Raw genomic sequence first — 17,724 nt, 5'->3', positions numbered from 1 at the left:
CAGTAAAAACAGTGAAATATAATTACAAATTTAATATGATGTGTTCTCTATGTGAATATATACTAAAGTGTAATGTATTCCTGTGATCAAAGCTGAATTTCCAGCATCATTACTCCAGTGTTCAGGGTCACATGATCAAAAATAACAACAGCATTTGTTTGAAATCTAAATTATAAATGCCATCACTGTCTCTTGAATGTGTTTCACACCATAGCTGGATCCATCAGCTCACCGTCACATTAACACACACCGTTGGCTTTACACACCTGCTGCGTCGAATACAGAGGAGGATGGAGATATGGCTGAAAAGGAGAAAGTGCTTTGGCTGTCCTCACTGTCACACATCCCAGAATCCCCGGCTGACGGCAGGCTGGGCGAGCGAGAGAAGTGAGAGAAGAGGATCCCGCCGATGCCCTTGCCGATGCTCGCCGCTCCTGCACACACACACACACACACACCAGACGCACAGGTTAGCAGACGACACAGTCACAGTCTTACTCAATGTTTTCCACTCTAAAATTCATCATAATTCACAGCATCTCTCTTTTTTCTTCTTCTGCTGCCTATCAAGTCCCCATGAAATCAAAATTGACTTTTGAAATTGCAGTATTTATAATAAATGATTTATCTGTCCAACAAATTTATGTTCTTGGTCGTTCGGATCTGATGAAGGACCTGCGCCTGGACATGACGACGACGCAGTTCTGAAGCGTCAACTGGTAACTAATGATCATTGTGACGTTAGCTTTAGCTGGACAGTAACTTTATTCTAGAGCTGCTGTAATCTCCTGTTCTCACTGTAAAACTGCTTTGAAACAATTCATATAGTTAAAAGGGCTGTATAAATGACGGTGACTTGACATGTACCCAGTATGCTGGCCTTGCCCAGGTTGGTGATGGACTCCCCGTAGTGTCGACTGGCCAGGACAGGTGAGGTGCTGGGACTGTTCTCGGTGTCGTTACTGACGTTTATATACGTGGGTCTGATCTCATCATATGGACAGGAGTTGATGGTGTTACACCTTCAAAACAACATCAAAATCAACATTAAAAATCATATCAGAAAATCCCAAGACACAGAATTATTGCGAATGTAACCTTTAAACCAGTGATTCTCAACCAGGGGTATGGGGCAAACTTCCAAACATATTTACATTAATAATAAAATTATATACACTACTGGTCAAAAGAGTGTGAGTGTCTTCTGCTCAGATTAATTTTAATCAAAAGAAAAAAATTACCATTTTAAATAATTGAATGCGTGTAATTAATTCCTGTGATCAATCTGAATTTCCAGCGTCATTACTCCAGTCTTCAGAGTCACATGATCCTTCAGAAATCACTCTAATATGATGATTTTCAGCAGGGAGGAGTTAAATTGATCAAAAATGACAGTAAAGATTTCCATTTCAAATAAATGATGTTCTTTTGCACTTCCTTTTCAACAAAGAATCCAGAAGATCATGTAAAAATAAAAACAAAAATACAGCAAAAACTGTTTTCAAGAACCATTATTAATGATTGATCATCAGAAATAACCAATAAAAAATGATCATAAATCAGATCCGCATATTAGAGTGATTTCTGAAGGATCATGTGACTCTGAAGACTGGAATAATGATGCTGGAAATTCAGCTTTGATCACAGGAATACATTACATTTAACATAGAAAAGTTATTTTAAACTGCAATAATATTTCAAAGCATTTCTGTTTTTTAATGTATCTTTGATCAAATAAATTGATGAGCATAAGAAATATATAAAAAAAATCTTAATTAGTCCAAACATTTGACCAGTAATCTAAAATGGTAAAAAAAACACACACACAAAAAAACAAAAACAAAAATCAACTTTTTTTAAGCACATTTTTTAAACATTCTGAAATCATAAGCTGAATAGTGGTCCATAGAGAGTCGAGTCCGAGTCAAGGCCGAGTCCATAGAGAGTCGAGTCCGAGTCAAGGCCGAGTCCATAGAGAGTCGAGTCCGAGTCAAGGCCGAGTCCATAGAGAGTCGAGTCCGAGTCAAGACCGAGTCCATAGAGAGTCGAGTCCGAGTCAAGACCGAGTCCATAGAGAGTCGAGTCCGAGTCAAGGCCGAGTCCATAGAGAGTCGAGTCCGAGTCAAGACCGAGTCCATAGAGAGTCGAGTCCGAGTCAAGAACGAGTCCATAGAGAGTCGAGTCCGAGTCAAGGCCGAGTCCATAGAGAGTCGAGTCCGAGTCAAGGCCGAGTCCATAGAGAGTCGAGTCCGAGTCAAGGCCGAGTCCATAGAGAGTCGAGTCCGAGTCAAGACCGAGTCCATAGAGAGTCGAGTCCGAGTCAAGGCCGAGTCCATAGAGAGTCGAGTCCGAGTCAAGACCGAGTCCATAGAGAGTCGAGTCCGAGTCAAGGCCGAGTCCATAGAGAGTCGAGTCCGAGTCAAGACCGAGTCCATAGAGAGTCGAGTCCGAGTCAAGACCGAGTCCATAGAGAGTCGAGTCCGAGTCAAGGCCGAGTCCATAGAGAGTCGAGTCCGAGTCAAGACCGAGTCCATAGAGAGTCGAGTCCGAGTCAAGGCCGAGTCCATAGAGAGTCGAGTCCGAGTCAAGACCGAGTCCATAGAGAGTCGAGTCCGAGTCAAGGCCGAGTCCATAGAGAGTCGAGTCCGAGTCAAGACCGAGTCCATAGAGAGTCGAGTCCGAGTCAAGACCGAGTCCATAGAGAGTCGAGTCCGAGTCAAGGCCGAGTCCATAGAGAGTCGAGTCCGAGTCAAGGCCGAGTCCATAGAGAGTCGAGTCCGAGTCAAGACCGAGTCCATAGAGAGTCGAGTCCGAGTCAAGGCCGAGTCCATAGAGAGTCGAGTCCGAGTCAAGACCGAGTCCATAGAGAGTCGAGTCCGAGTCAAGACCGAGTCCATAGAGAGTCGAGTCCGAGTCAAGGCCGAGTCCATAGAGAGTCGAGTCCGAGTCAAGAACGAGTCCATAGAGAGTCGAGTCCGAGTCAAGGCCGAGTCCATAGAGAGTCGAGTCCGAGACCAGAGAGAGTCAAGAACGAGTCCATAGAGAGTCGAGTCCGTGTCAAGACCGAGTCCATAGAGAGTCGAGTCCGAGTCAAGACCGAGTCCATAGAGAGTCGAGTCCGAGTCAAGACCGAGTCCATAGAGAGTCGAGTCCGAGTCAAGGCCGAGTCCATAGAGAGTCGAGTCCGAGTCAAGGCCGAGTCCATAGAGAGTCGAGTCCGAGTCAAGGCCGAGTCCATAGAGAGTCGAGTCCGAGTCAAGGCCGAGTCCATAGAGAGTCGAGTCCGAGTCAAGGCCGAGTCCATAGAGAGTCGAGTCCGAGTCAAGGCCGAGTCCATAGAGAGTCGAGTCCGAGTCAAGACCGAGTCCATAGAGAGTCGAGTCCGAGTCAAGAACGAGTCCATAGAGAGTCGAGTCCGAGTCAAGGCCGAGTCCATAGAGAGTCGAGTCCGAGTCAAGGCCGAGTCCATAGAGAGTCGAGTCCGAGTCAAGACCGAGTCCATAGAGAGTCGAGTCCGAGTCAAGGCCGAGTCCATAGAGAGTCGAGTCCGAGTCAAGACCGAGTCCATAGAGAGTCGAGTCCGAGTCAAGGCCGAGTCCATAGAGAGTCGAGTCCGAGTCAAGACCGAGTCCATAGAGAGTCGAGTCCGAGTCAAGGCCGAGTCCATAGAGAGTTGAGTCCGAGTCAAGACCGAGTCCATAGAGAGTCGAGTCCGAGTCAAGACCGAGTCCATAGAGAGTCGAGTCCGAGTCAAGGCCGAGTCCATAGAGAGTCGAGTCCGAGTCAAGGCCGAGTCCATAGAGAGTCGAGTCCGAGTCAAGGCCGAGTCCATAGAGAGTCGAGTCCGAGTCAAGACCGAGTCCATAGAGAGTCGAGTCCGAGTCAAGGCCGAGTCCATAGAGAGTCGAGTCCGAGTCAAGACCGAGTCCATAGAGAGTCGAGTCCGAGTCAAGACCGAGTCCATAGAGAGTCGAGTCCGAGTCAAGGCCGAGTCCATAGAGAGTCGAGTCCGAGTCAAGAACGAGTCCATAGAGAGTCGAGTCCGAGTCAAGGCCGAGTCCATAGAGAGTCGAGTCCGAGACCAGAGAGAGTCAAGAACGAGTCCATAGAGAGTCGAGTCCGAGTCAAGACCGAGTCCATAGAGAGTCGAGTCCGAGTCAAGACCGAGTCCATAGAGAGTCGAGTCCGAGTCAAGACCGAGTCCATAGAGAGTCGAGTCCGAGTCAAGGCCGAGTCCATAGAGAGTCGAGTCCGAGTCAAGGCCGAGTCCATAGAGAGTCGAGTCCGAGTCAAGACCGAGTCCATAGAGAGTCGAGTCCGAGTCAAGGCCGAGTCCATAGAGAGTCGAGTCCGAGTCAAGGCCGAGTCCATAGAGAGTCGAGTCCGAGTCAAGGCCGAGTCCATAGAGAGTCGAGTCCGAGTCAAGACCGAGTCCATAGAGAGTCGAGTCCGAGTCAAGACCGAGTCCATAGAGAGTCGAGTCCGAGACCAGAGAGAGTCGAGTCCGAGTCGAGACCGAGACCAGTGAGGGTTGATTACCTAATTTACTTTTATTTACTTAGAGAAATCCTTTTTTTTTTACTGAATTTACTTAAGAGTTTAAAAAATATGATCAGTTTAGGGTAAAAAGGCCACATAGTAGGTGGTGTTAAAAGTAATTTTATTATAATTTGTCATGCGCAGTTGCGCACTAGAAAATCACCAATCACTGGGCGTGTCAATCAATTTAAAGAAATATTTTATTAACATACATTAATAATCATGAAAAATATTTTTAATTGAACTCGAGTGGACTCGGGAATAATTCCGAGTCCTAAAAAAAAAAATGTTCGAGTACGAGACAATTCCGAGTCCAAATGCACACGAGTCCATGACAAGACCAACACCATTAAAATATGGTCTCGAGACCGAGTCCGAGACGAGTCCGAGTCTCGAGTACTACAACACTGGTTCCAACAAAGTTAAATAAATATGGGGCTCAAATTTAGTGTTGGACAACGAGAAAAAAAGATTGAGAATGACTGCTTTAAGCAATTCTACAGGAAGGACAAATAAAAAAAAAGAGGAAATGAAATGAAACATTTATGCAAAAGCATTCAAACTACACTATACTTGAACAATAACAAATGAAGACTCACCAGTGTATTTGGACAGGAGCGATGTTGCTATAGTGCTTTAAAACAAGAGGCTCCAGTCGATAGGCCTGCAATACAGTGAAACGATTATTACAAAAATGCCAAACTCTCTCACGTGTTTTTTAGGCCAAAACATTATTAGGCAAACATCTCCTCACTATCCGCTAGCTGCTGTTCCCTGAACACACGGTAAAGAAACTCAATCTCCACAAACAAACTGGGCCAACCCACTGCTCCAGCCAATCACCAACAAGAATGATTTTGGGCGTGTGAAGGAGAGGGAAGACTCTTTAAGTTTGATATGGCCGACACACGACCAAAGAGACGACGTTCCGATGAACAGAGTGCAAAAATGCAAAGAAAAGGAGAAGGAACGCATGAAGTCCCACATTTACACTGGAAAGGCCTTTGAAAGGTGGCGAGATCTCAGAAGAGATCCAGTCCGACATCAGGAGCTCCGTTTCTGCTGGACACAGTCAATCCAGTTTGGGTTTTCTAAACGGACGTTCATGACATCTTGAATGACATCATTCCCTACTTTTACCCACAATCCTCTCTGATTTTGAGTGTAAATCCGATGTACACTCGCTGAAGCATTATTTCCCAGAATCCAATGCATAAAGGGCTGAGCGTGCGTGAAAGTGCAGGAGCGAGCGAGTTTAAATCAGAAATTACTTTTTTTTTAATCATTAATTGAATAAAACATTAAAATATTGAGAAAATATCATATAGATGAATGTTAAAATTAAAATGAACTGATATTAACAGGTTCAATTATATACTGTAGGTATACATATTTTTAATGTAAGCAATAAGGCTGTGCTGTATCGTGAATAAGTAACAGCTGAAGGGCGTTGTTGGGCACGACACGAAGTAGAGTAACCCCTTCAGTCGCTACTTATTCACAAGTCATTTTTTGGAAGTCCAAGTCAAGTCTCATTTTTAGGCATTATCTAATTAAATATGTGTGAATTTGCATATATTTAAAAAAAACTAAATCCAAGTAGCCTATTAGATAAAGCCAGGTTTAAAATAATATTTTTTCAATTGTGTTCACACACAGTAATCGATGGGGGAAAAATAGATATTTATGGATATCTACTTTTGTTATCCTGTTATCAGATAGCCTTAAATAGATTTTCGCCATGTTTTCAGAAAAACAATGTTATATAAATCAAGCTAGGAATAATATATTTACAAATCCATCTGTAATAGTCTTCATAATAAAACTAGGTAAAAGACTGGACAGTTTGGTGTATTAGGTTTGGTATATAGGTGGTTACTTGATTTAATACACCAACACTTAAAGTGTTACAACAAAGTTAAATAAATACGGGGCTCGAATTTAGTGTTGGACAACGAGAAAATTTGCTATATATCATATGATCATATGTATATATCATATATTTGGTATTTATCATATGATCATTTTTATCAAGCTTGTATAATTAAGTTCAGTAATTTCACTTAAATGGCACTGAAGACTAGCTACCTATTAATTGTCATTTAAGTGAAATTACTGAAATCCTTTCAATTTTTTCTTGTCTGACTCACCTGAATGAAAGTAATTATTCATGATGGGGCTAGCCTGTTCACGCCCATTCGCATATTGCCTTGGCAAACAAAAAAAAGTTTCACAATATAACCCAATTCACGGTTTTATGTGAACGATTAGGAGGAGGATTTTCAGGTCATTGTGAAGAAAAACCCAACAACATCCATTAGTCTAAAGTCTTGTGTACGCATATTTAGTACGTGTTTTGTGGCCTTATTTCAGAAACTTTCATTTTTAGTTTTTACAATAACCACGCATAAACAATATTCTCTCAAAAATACAAACATGTACATACATGCTGCTCATATATTATGGTAGCCCTGTTTCTGCTAAATATAGTTTAATTTGACCTGTGCCATTAATATGTTTATAAGCAGCTGAAAGAAACACAGATGTCAGGGGATGTCAGAACATCTCAAGGACCCCAACTACACCTTGGTCCCCAGAGGGTAGTGTTGTCACGGTACCAAAATTTCAGTATTCGGTACCAATACCAGTTAAAATTCACCAGTTAAATTTCTCGGTACCAATTTCGGTACCAAAGCTTAGTTTAAATTGACATATATTTAAGTGTTTATCACGGTTACAAGTATGGAAACTGTACATTTGTATTATAAACACTTTAGAAAAAGATTAGATAAAATGACCTAAAATAAACAATAGGATACACGAACACATTTTTAAAGTTGTTTGTAAAGTTTTAATCCATTATTTATTTAATGCACAATGAATTAAGTGAACAAACATGAACAATCAGGTGTTTGTAATAAATAACATTTTCAAACATTAATTAATGTTGTAAAAATATATTGTTCACTCAATGTGTTGATAAGTAATGTTGATGAATGGTATCTTTGTAGCATTACCATAAAACATGTTTTATTTGACTTGACTGTCCTTTTATTTCATCTAAAACTGCATTCATATTTAATTTTAAAAAGGCTTTTTAAACCTGCTGAGTTATAAAGGCAAGAATACGCCTAGAACTGGCACTGACATTAAATGACAATACTAATACCAGTAGTACTCTGGTGTCGGGTAGATACTACTGTGCCCATGTACTCGTAAAACTACCCCGAAAGCACTTTAGAGGCCGTTCACATGTCGCGCGTGTTTTTTAATTATATTTTTGCGCGTGCTTATTCTTTCCAAAGCGCTTGCTCTCACGCGGCGTCTGTCGTTGCTATGCAACGCCAACGAGTTTTTATTATGAGCGCGCTTGAATCGCGCCTATATTTGAAATTGCGAATTTGCATGTAATCAGCCTCTTATGGCAACGTGACATTAGCCTAATCCAAAATATTTCCATATGTGGCTCTTTCCTCCTTTCGTTTCAGAGAGAGAGAGCCATATCAGCGTTATGAAGAGGACGCAACTGTGCACGTTTCAGACATCGCGTCTAGAACAGAACTGGATTAACCTGGTACTCGGTACCTAGAAAAGCTGGTACCGTAACATTTTTTTTTTTTTAGTACCGACTTGGTACCGAAGTACCGAGTTTTTTGACAACACTACCAGAGGGTTAAACATTTTAGGCTTATTCTCAAATTCATATTGTGTCAGAGGGGCAGGATTATTACGCAATTTTACTCGGACAATTTGACCGGAGAGATTTGGAGACAATGGAACAACCCTGCACCCAACATCACTTAGGCCGTGTGTCCATCAAAGCGTTTTTATCCAGCTGAAAACACTAGACGCTCTGCTGAAGACGCCGTGCTTTGGGCGCTTGAGAGCGTTTTGCCAGCGCAGCGTTTTTTCCGTTGAGACGTTTCGTTGCTATGATACAGAATAACCGCAGCACAGTTTGAATGTTGACAGTTGGTCGGTGTGGTATTAGTCCCGCCCCTCCTCCACTGAAATGTGACAGTGATGAGCGCTGCGTTTTATCCAAAGTTGAACATTTTTCAACTCCCGGCGACCAGTAAAAACGCTGGGCGCTCGGCGCTTCAGTGTGAAAAAAATGCCGTTTAAAAAACGCGGCGCTCCCATTGAAAACAATTGAAAACATACGCCAGGCGCGTGGAAAAACGCTTTGGTGGACACACGGCCTTAGAGCACCTTTAACAGTCACAGAGGGAAACGTAGTGTGATCGTCTCACCACAGGGTCTGTCGGGTGGAAGATGTTGAAGAGGCGCCGGCAGATGGACTTGGGCATGATGTGGTCCTGGTCGCCGGTGTTCCCGGGCCGAATCCCTCTGAGCGCCAGGAACACAGCCAGAGGAGAGCCCATGCAGAAGAAGTTCTCCACCTGCAGATTCATTATACAGACAAAACAAAAATTATTCAGACACCAGATATCATTTGATATTTTTACTAGTGTGTGCAGGACACTATAGTTCATCTATGTAAGTGAGGAGAGCAAAATAAAGTAAACTGTGAGATATTACACCCAGATATTCTTCATACAGTGACTACCAGTAACATTCATAAACACTTGGGACCAAAAATGATTCAGACACTTTGCCCTGATCGTGTGTTTTTTTCTGTTTTTGCTAATGCTCTTTCTACACACACACTGAACAACATGAAGCATTGCTTGGTCACTGGTTGAGCTAAACTGGTATTATCTAATAGTGTATTAAATTCAACAGCTGACAGATATTCATCATAATTCATGTGAGAGTGTCTAACTGTGAATTATGTCTAAATTCTATTCATATTTATCACCATTTTCTAAACTATAGCATTAGTTTTTATAAACTATAAACAGTGTCTGAATTAAGGATGCACCGAATATTCGGCCACCGAAAATTTTCGGCCGAAAATGGCCCAAAAGTGCATTTTCGGTTTTCGGCCGAAAGACTTTTATCACCGAAACAATACGGCAAACAAAACGTATTTCAGTGAATCTGAACCCGCGAGGAGACGGAAGCCTTGTTTATCCAGCTATATCTGCTCTAAACAATGCGCGCCGCCATGACAACGACTCCGGATGCGAGCGGGTCAAGAATAAACTGTCTGTGGAGACTCGCGCTGCGGAGGCAGGCGACAGTATGCGCAAGTCTCCTCAGACAGTGCGCGCACCGCTCCAAACGGTCGAGGCGTTGGACCCGCTCTCCGTTGTACTATTCCTTGAAACGACAGGGGACGACTCAAGTAACTGTCCTCTAACCATTAGGAATCGGTGAGAAGAAGACAGATAAACACATGACAATGTTTATTTTTTAGTATACCACCACCAATACAAAAATAATCATGTAGGCTAAAACCCAGTAAACCCTGAGATTATTACTTGTGTGACATTACAAAAAAATATATATGGGAACATGTATGTATAGAACTAAATGCTCTCTTAAATATTTTCTACATTCACTAAACATGTTTTGTTAAGTTTCATGTACATTTGTATTAATCATGGACCTTTGTTCATTTAAAAAGGCTTTTTATGCTATTGTATGCTAAATTTTTAAAATGTAAGAAACTAATTTAGACGTGCAAAGGGTGCTGGTGTGATGAGAAGAAGTTTGCACTCGGCTTTGTTTTTGAGAGAACATTTAATTTTAAAACCTTTCTGCAGGCCATTAGATTATTATTTAATGTACACATGAGTGGGGTCAAAAACATTTTAGTTTGAATTTTATTTTATACTGTGCATTGTGCTAAATAAATATTTGCATAATTTGTAATTTATTTATTTATATTAATTTATGCAATTGCAATGCCTTGATTTTAGTAACGTTTGTACACAGTCATAGCCATAAATGCAATGATACTGATAATTGGCATAATTTCTTTCGGTGTTTCGGTTTTCGGTTTTCGGCCTTGGTTTTCTCTTTTTCGGTTTTCGGTTTCGGCCAAGAATTTTCATTTCGGTGCATCCCTAGTCTGAATACATGTTGGTTTGCCTGTATGGAGGCACAGATGTGTTATTTGAGCTGATCCCCATGTTTATGTTCATTCCATCACCTTAAACTTTAGCGTAGGGAAGGGTGCAGGTTTCGATGCCTTCAGGCCCTGAAGTTGATCTTGCAGTTCCTGTAACCTGTCACAGACATTGATTACAAGATCTTGTCACTTTCTTAAGAGTGAGTGGTGCTTGTCTATGCAAAACTCAGTTTCACAATTACAGTACTACACAGTTGCTCCACTTCTAATTGAACAGAATATCTCAGTGGCGTTTGTCTGTGTTTTCAGATCATCTGTGCTTTTTCTGCTGTTGCCAGATTGCAAACATAAGCAGTAAATCACCGAGAAGAAAATATATCCTTATAAAGTCCCCCTGTGGTGAAAATCCAGTTTTTATGTGGTGTTTTGAATGTGCTTTAAGACAAACCATGTGTAAACTCATAAGTCGACAGCATTGCTGAGTATTTCCTCCTTAAAGGTCCCGTATTATGCCCCTTTTCACAAGATGTAAAATAAGTCTCTGATGTCCCCAGAGTGTGTATGTGAAGTTTCAGCTCAAAATACCCCAACAGATCATTTTTTACAGCATGTTTAAATTGTCAATTTTTGGGGCTCAGAAAAACACGCTGTGTGAGTGAGTGCCCTTTAAATGCAAATGAGCTGCTGCTGCCGGCACAGGGGGCGGAGCTTCACGAGCTCGCGCTCAGTCTCTCAGGACAATCTCATCGGAATGACGATAATATCAGAAACTCTCAGTAACAGTGTTCATTTCGAGTCGGACAATAATGCCTACAGAGTCAGAGTGCTGTATAGAGAGCCTAAGTCCCGCCCCTCCGCTTCCGGCTCATGGGACCTTATTTCGGAAAAAATATGAATGGTAGTCAATGGCGAGAGACAACTTATCTTTTTATTCCGTCTGAACTGTGCCCTCAATTACACATATGATGTTTGTCAATTTAAAAGATAATTCTGAAAGTCAAAAACGTCGCAGTTTGTCATTAAACAGAAGAGTAACAGTTAGTTTTATGTGAAAATCGCTCTATGAACTACATCTCCCAGGAAGCGAAACGAGAGCCGCTGCTCGTGTGTGTGCAGTCTGGTACAAAACACTCTGGTATGACGGCGTAACGTTACGATTATAACGTAAGACTGTAGAAACAATGACAGACGTTAGCCTCAGTAAAGTTAGCTTCATTCATTGAGAGAAAATGTGCACCTTTGGGGTTTGTAGTCTTTGTAATTACGTATTTTCACAGTCGGTTTTACATCAAACTGCGACTTTCTTTACTTTAAAATGTATCTTTTAAATTGACAAACATCATATGCGTAATTCAGGGCACAATTCAAACGAGATCAAAATATTTGTTGTCTCTCGCCATTGACTACCATTCAATATTTTTCCGAAATAAGGTCCCATGGTGGTCGACCGGAAGGGGAGGGACTTAGGCTCTCTATAGAGATGGAACAGCTATAGTTTAGTAGTTTCATTACGGTTATTATAACGTATTTGTCATCTGCTTGTATGTATCCATTTTTTATTAATAGCCTACAAGTCTGCAGTGAACCAAAGGCAGTCTCAAAAACACGGTGTGAAATCGCTGGTGTTTCTGACGTCACAAACCACCTTGTAACCAATCAGATCAACGTGTGATCGTCAACTAGCGGATCTCTGAGCTGAGTGAGTGAATGGAGGCGGGCCTCATTTGCATATTCATAGAACCACGTATACTAAATGAGGCAAGGGTGTCGAGTTCCATTTTTTTCCAAGGGGAAAAAAAACATTTAAAAAAATTAATTCTGGTGCTCAAAGAGGGATAAAATGATTGACTACAGAGGGACTTTTAACTACATTTTAGTCTTGTCAGTCTCATCACCAATAATGCATGATGATATAGTCACGGCTAGTGTTTAAAGATGCCAATTTCATCTAGTCATAAAAAAATAAACAAAGTCATCACTTTCATTAATAAAATGTACACTACTGTAACTGCTGCTATGAAGCAATTGACCTATGGCTAAGCCCCGCCCCCTCCACTCACTCGGACACACAGTCAACATTCGGGCACGGCCGCTGTCACAGTCGGAGACATTTCACAGGAGGCAATTGGTGATTTTTGGAGACAGAAAGATTATATATCATCTCGCAGTCACCTAAAGGGTCTTATCTATATATTGGAGGGTTATAGTAATAATTTTATTGTTGAGAAGGTCGATGAAAAGCTTCAGCTCCAGGCAGAGATGTACAGGTCACAGTGTAAACGTGATAAACCGCATATCATTGCCATCACCATTTGGTGCTACAGTATTTACATGAATCATTCAGCACAACATTGTTAACATTTGTTATCTCGGTTACTTACAGATACGTTAATGAAGCTAAGTGACATGATGTACAACGCAGCTAGAAGCTAACATTAACGTTTTCTAATGTTAGGCTAACGTTAGCCTAACGTTACGTTAGAGATTTTAAGATAACGTTCAAATTCATTGTTGACTTAACTTAGAACAGATGTAGACATGTTTAATAATTAATTTAATTATTAAATTATTATTAATTATTTTATTATTATGAAAGTTTAATTAAATTATTTATCCTCGTGTTGTGCTCTACCGCATAACTTAATCCAGAGCAGACACTTATCTCGGTTGAGATGTGGTTTGGGACAGGGTAAAAAAAAAAAAAAAAAACACACAACGTCGTCCAGCCTCTTGGGAACCTAGTGTCGTACCCCATTTTAAACTTAAAATGACGAGAAAAAAAAAAACGAATGAAAACTGACTAACTCCAATGCATTTCAATGGAAGCAGAAAATGTCCGAGTGTATTGGGTCAGCTGCGCACTGTGATTGGCTCATCGCGCTTGAGGGCGTGGCTTAGCCATAGGTCAATTGTGACCAGCACTATATATCACTGATGTAGCACTTAACATGAGAATGCTTTAAATGATCTAGTATGAGCCAGCGCACCTTTGCCTGGTGAGCTGCACTTCCTCCAGCAGGAGGCGCTCTCCGTAACTCGTCCAGTTCGACTCGTCCCCCTGCAGCTGCTCGTGATGCTCCTGCAGACAGAAGCGCACCGGATCCCAGCCCGTCATGATGTCGAAGGTGATCACGCAGCCCAGCGAGTGGGAGATGATGGACACTTTGCCGCCTTTCCTCTCAAATTCAGGGTTTCGAGAGCAGAAGAGAGAATACAGGCGGTTGAGCTCCTGCGTCAAACCTTTGGTGATCTGCAAGGATGAACATTAGCATATAAATAAACTAAATATTTGATTGGTCAGCTTTACCCTATATGTATATATGTAGTGACGTCACTTTCCCGCGGGAACACACTCCCTCGGGCGCACTGAGTGGCAGAAGAGCTGCGACGTGACTGGATTTAACACGGGAAACTGCGAAAACGCGAGTAAAATAAACCATTATCAATTTAAACTCTTAAAGTGTCACCGGTGGGCCCAAATACATTACATTTTTTAAAACAGTAATATCCTACACTAAACCTAAACTAATATTCACAAACTATATATCATCTGAAAGCTTATAATTTCTAGTTTCCATATTTGGTGATTGAGTTTCAATTTATCAATTTAGCCGTAATTTATCAATTTGCAACAAGAATATTTTCACACTCCTAAGGCGTGTTCAGACCTTTATTTTTGAAATAGTGATGAACATGAAAATCATGAAAGAATGGTAGAAACATCAGTTTGTTTTCAAAAGAGAACATCCATTCAATTATTTTAGAGGAAAAATAATAATAATATAAAGAAAAAAATCTATAGATTTTTGGCGGCAAACTATAACGCACATGCATGTTCTTTTTGTGTTTCTTAGAGGTTGAATTCATTTCAAAATCTGCCAAATTTCTCATATTACTTCTGAATAGGATGTCTACTTCATAAACTGTATCACTCAAAACAAATATCAAAACAAACTAGAAAAAAAAGTTTGATGACACAAACTTTAAGTTGGCTTGAGAAAGCCGGACCAGAGCGTTTGAAGAATCTTGAAGTTTGAATGAAGTTTTAAAGATGGAATTAGAAAGAAAGAAAGAAAGAAAGAAAGAAAGAAAGAAAGAAAGAAAGATAGATTAGTTAGAAAGATAGATAGATAGACAGATAGATAGATAGATAGATAGATAGATAGATAGATAGATAGATAGATAGATAGATAGATAGATAGATAGATAGATGTTTTTGGCAAGAAACTAACATGATTAGCATGTAGCTAGCTTGATGCTAATATGATTAGCATGTAGTTAAGATGATTAGCATGTTGTTAGCGTGATTAGCATGTTGCTAGCATCATGCTAGCATGTTTTTAACAAGAAGCTAGCATGACTAGCATGTAGCTAGCATCATGCTAGCATGATTAGCATGTTACTAGCATCATGCTAGCATGATTAGCATGTTACTAGCATCATGCTAGCATGTTTTAACAAGAAGCTAGCATGATTAGCATGTAGCTAGCATCATAATAGCATGATTAGCATGTTGCTAGCATCATGCTAGCATGTTTTAACAAGAAGCTAGCATGATTAGCATGTAGCTAGCATCATAATAGCATGATTAGCATGTTGCTAGCATCATGCTAACATGTTTTTAACAAGAAGCTAGCATGACTAGCATGTAGCTAGCATCATGCTAGCATGATTAGCATGTTGCTAGCATCATGCTAGCATGTTTTTAGCAAGAAGCTAACATGATTAGCATGTAGCTAGCATCATGCTAGCATGATTAGCATGTTGCTAGCATCATGCTAGCATGTTTTTAGCAAGACGCTAACATGATTAGCATGTAGCTAGCATCATGTTAGCATGATTAGCATGTAGCTAGCATCATAATGACATGATTAGCATGTTGCTAGCATCATGCTAGCATGTTCTTAGCAAGAAGCTAGCATGATTAGCATGTAGCTAGCATCATGCTAGCATGATTAGCATGTTGCTAGCAAGAAGCTAACATGATTAGCATGTAGCTATCATCATGTTAGCATGATTAGCATGTTGCTAACATCATGCTAGTATTTTTTTAGCAAGAAGCTAGCATGATTAGCATGTAGCTAGCATCATGGTAGCATGATTAGCCTGTAGCTAGCATCATGTTAGCATGATTAGCATGTAGCTAGCATCATGCTAGCATGTTTTTAGCAAGAAGCTAGCATGATTAGCATGTACCTAGCATCATGCTAGCATGATTAACATGTTGCTAGCAAGAAGCTAACATGATTAGCATGTAGCTATCATCATGCTAGCATGATTAGCATGTTGCTAGCATCATGCTAGCATGTTTTAGCAAGAAGCTAGCATGATTAGCAAGTAGCTAGCATCATGCTAGCATGATTAGCATGTAGCTAGCATCATGCTAGCATGATTAGCATGTAGCTAGCATCATGCTAGCATGTTTTTAACAAGAAGCTAGCATGATTAGCATGTAGCTAGCATGATTAGCATGTAGCTAGCATCATGCTAGCATGTTTTTAGCAAGAAGCTAACATGATTAGCATAAAGCTAGCATGATTAGCATGTTATTAGCATCAAGAAAGAAAGAAAGAAAGAAAGAAAGAAAGAAAGAAAGAAAGAAAAAGATTTGTTTGAAAGAAAGAAAGAAAGTTGGAATTGTTAGAAAGAAAGAAAGAAAGAATTGTTATAAAGAAAGATGGATAGATTAGTTAGAAAGAAAGATGGATAGATTTGTTAGAAAGAAAGAAAGAAAGAAAGAAAGAAAGAAAGAAAGAAAGAAAGAAAGAAAGAAAGAAAGAAAGAAAGATGGATAGATTAGTTAGGTAGAAAGAAAGAACGATAGATTTGTTAGAAAGAAAGATTGATAGATTTGTTAGAAAGAAAGATGGATAGATTAGTTAGAAAGAAAGATGGATAGATTTGTTAGAAAGAAAGATGGATAGATTAGTTAGAAAGAAAGATGGATAGATTTGTTAGGTAGAAAGAAAGATGGATAGATTAGTTAGAAAGAAAGATGGATAGATTAGTTAGAAAGAAAGATGGATAGATTTGTTAGGTAGAAAGAAAGAACGATAGATTAGTTAGAAAGAAAGATGGATAGATTTGTTAGAAAGAAAGATGGATAGATTAGTTAGAAAGAAAGATGGATAGATTAGTTAGGTAGAAAGAAAGAACGATAGATTAGTTAAAAAGAAAGATGGATAGATTTGTTAGAAAGAAAGATGGATAGATTTGTTAGAAAGAAAGATGGATAGATTAGTTAAAAAGAAAGATGGATAGATTTGTTAGAAAGAAAGATGGATAGATTTGTTAGAAAGAAAGATGGATAGATTTGCTAGAAAGAAAGATGGATAGATTAGTTAGAAAGAAAGATGGATAGATTAGTTAGAAAGAAAGATGGATAGATTAGTTAGAAAGAAAGATGGATAGATTAGTTAGAAAGAAAGATGGATAGATTTGTTAGGTAGAAAGAAAGAACGATAGATTAGTTAGAAAGAAAGATGGATAGATTTGTTAGAAAGAAAGATGGATAGATTAGTTAGAAAGAAAGATGGATAGATTAGTTAGGTAGAAAGAAAGAACGATAGATTAGTTAAAAAGAAAGATGGATAGATTTGTTAGAAAGAAAGATGGATAGATTTGTTAGAAAGAAAGATGGATAGATTAGTTAAAAAGAAAGATGGATAGATTTGTTAGAAAGAAAGATGGATAGATTTGTTAGAAAGAAAGATGGATAGATTTGCTAGAAAGAAAGATGGATAGATTAGTTAGAAAGAAAGATGGATAGATTAGTTAGAAAGAAAGATGGATAGATTAGTTAGAAAGAAAGATGGATAGATTAGTTAGAAAGAAAGATGGATAGATTTGTTAGGTAGAAAGAAAGAACGATAGATTAGTTAGAAAGAAAGATGGATAGATTTGTTAGAAAGAAAGATGGATAGATTAGTTAGAAAGAAAGATGGATAGATTAGTTAGGTAGAAAGAAAGAACGATAGATTAGTTAAAAAGAAAGATGGATAGATTTGTTAGAAAGAAAGATGGATAGATTTGTTAGAAAGAAAGATGGATAGATTAGTTAAAAAGAAAGATGGATAGATTTGTTAGAAAGAAAGATGGATAGATTTGTTAGAAAGAAAGATGGATAGATTTGCTAGAAAGAAAGATGGATAGATTAGTTAGAAAGAAAGATGGATAGATTAGTTAGAAAGAAAGATGGATAGATT

General features: G+C 39.6%; 1 protein-coding gene across 5 annotated transcripts in view; it reads right to left on the bottom strand.

Moving 5' to 3' along the window:
* Positions 1-17,724, bottom strand: part of ddhd1a (DDHD domain containing 1a) — a 107,697-nt gene that overhangs the window by 2,705 nt on the left and 87,268 nt on the right. For all 5 annotated transcript variants that reach the window (XM_089120025.1, XM_089120027.1, XM_089120023.1 and 2 more), the window contains 6 exons: positions 13,507-13,769; positions 10,601-10,676; positions 8,793-8,942; positions 5,139-5,203; positions 868-1,022; positions 267-434 (listed from right to left, as the gene is read on the bottom strand). In XM_089120025.1, the coding sequence (XP_088976151.1) occupies positions 267-434; positions 868-1,022; positions 5,139-5,203; positions 8,793-8,942; positions 10,601-10,676; positions 13,507-13,769 (877 nt within the window). The remainder of the gene's footprint in view (positions 1-266; positions 435-867; positions 1,023-5,138; positions 5,204-8,792; positions 8,943-10,600; positions 10,677-13,506; positions 13,770-17,724) is intronic.

The sequence above is a fragment of the Pimephales promelas genome, chromosome 15 (genome assembly GCF_988280905.1).
Source record: "Pimephales promelas chromosome 15, fPimPro1.hap1.1, whole genome shotgun sequence".
In the NCBI taxonomy this organism is placed as follows: Eukaryota; Metazoa; Chordata; class Actinopteri; order Cypriniformes; family Leuciscidae; genus Pimephales; species Pimephales promelas.
The sequence above is the reverse complement of the archived record's forward strand: the minus strand, read 5'-3'. Positions and strand labels throughout refer to the sequence as shown.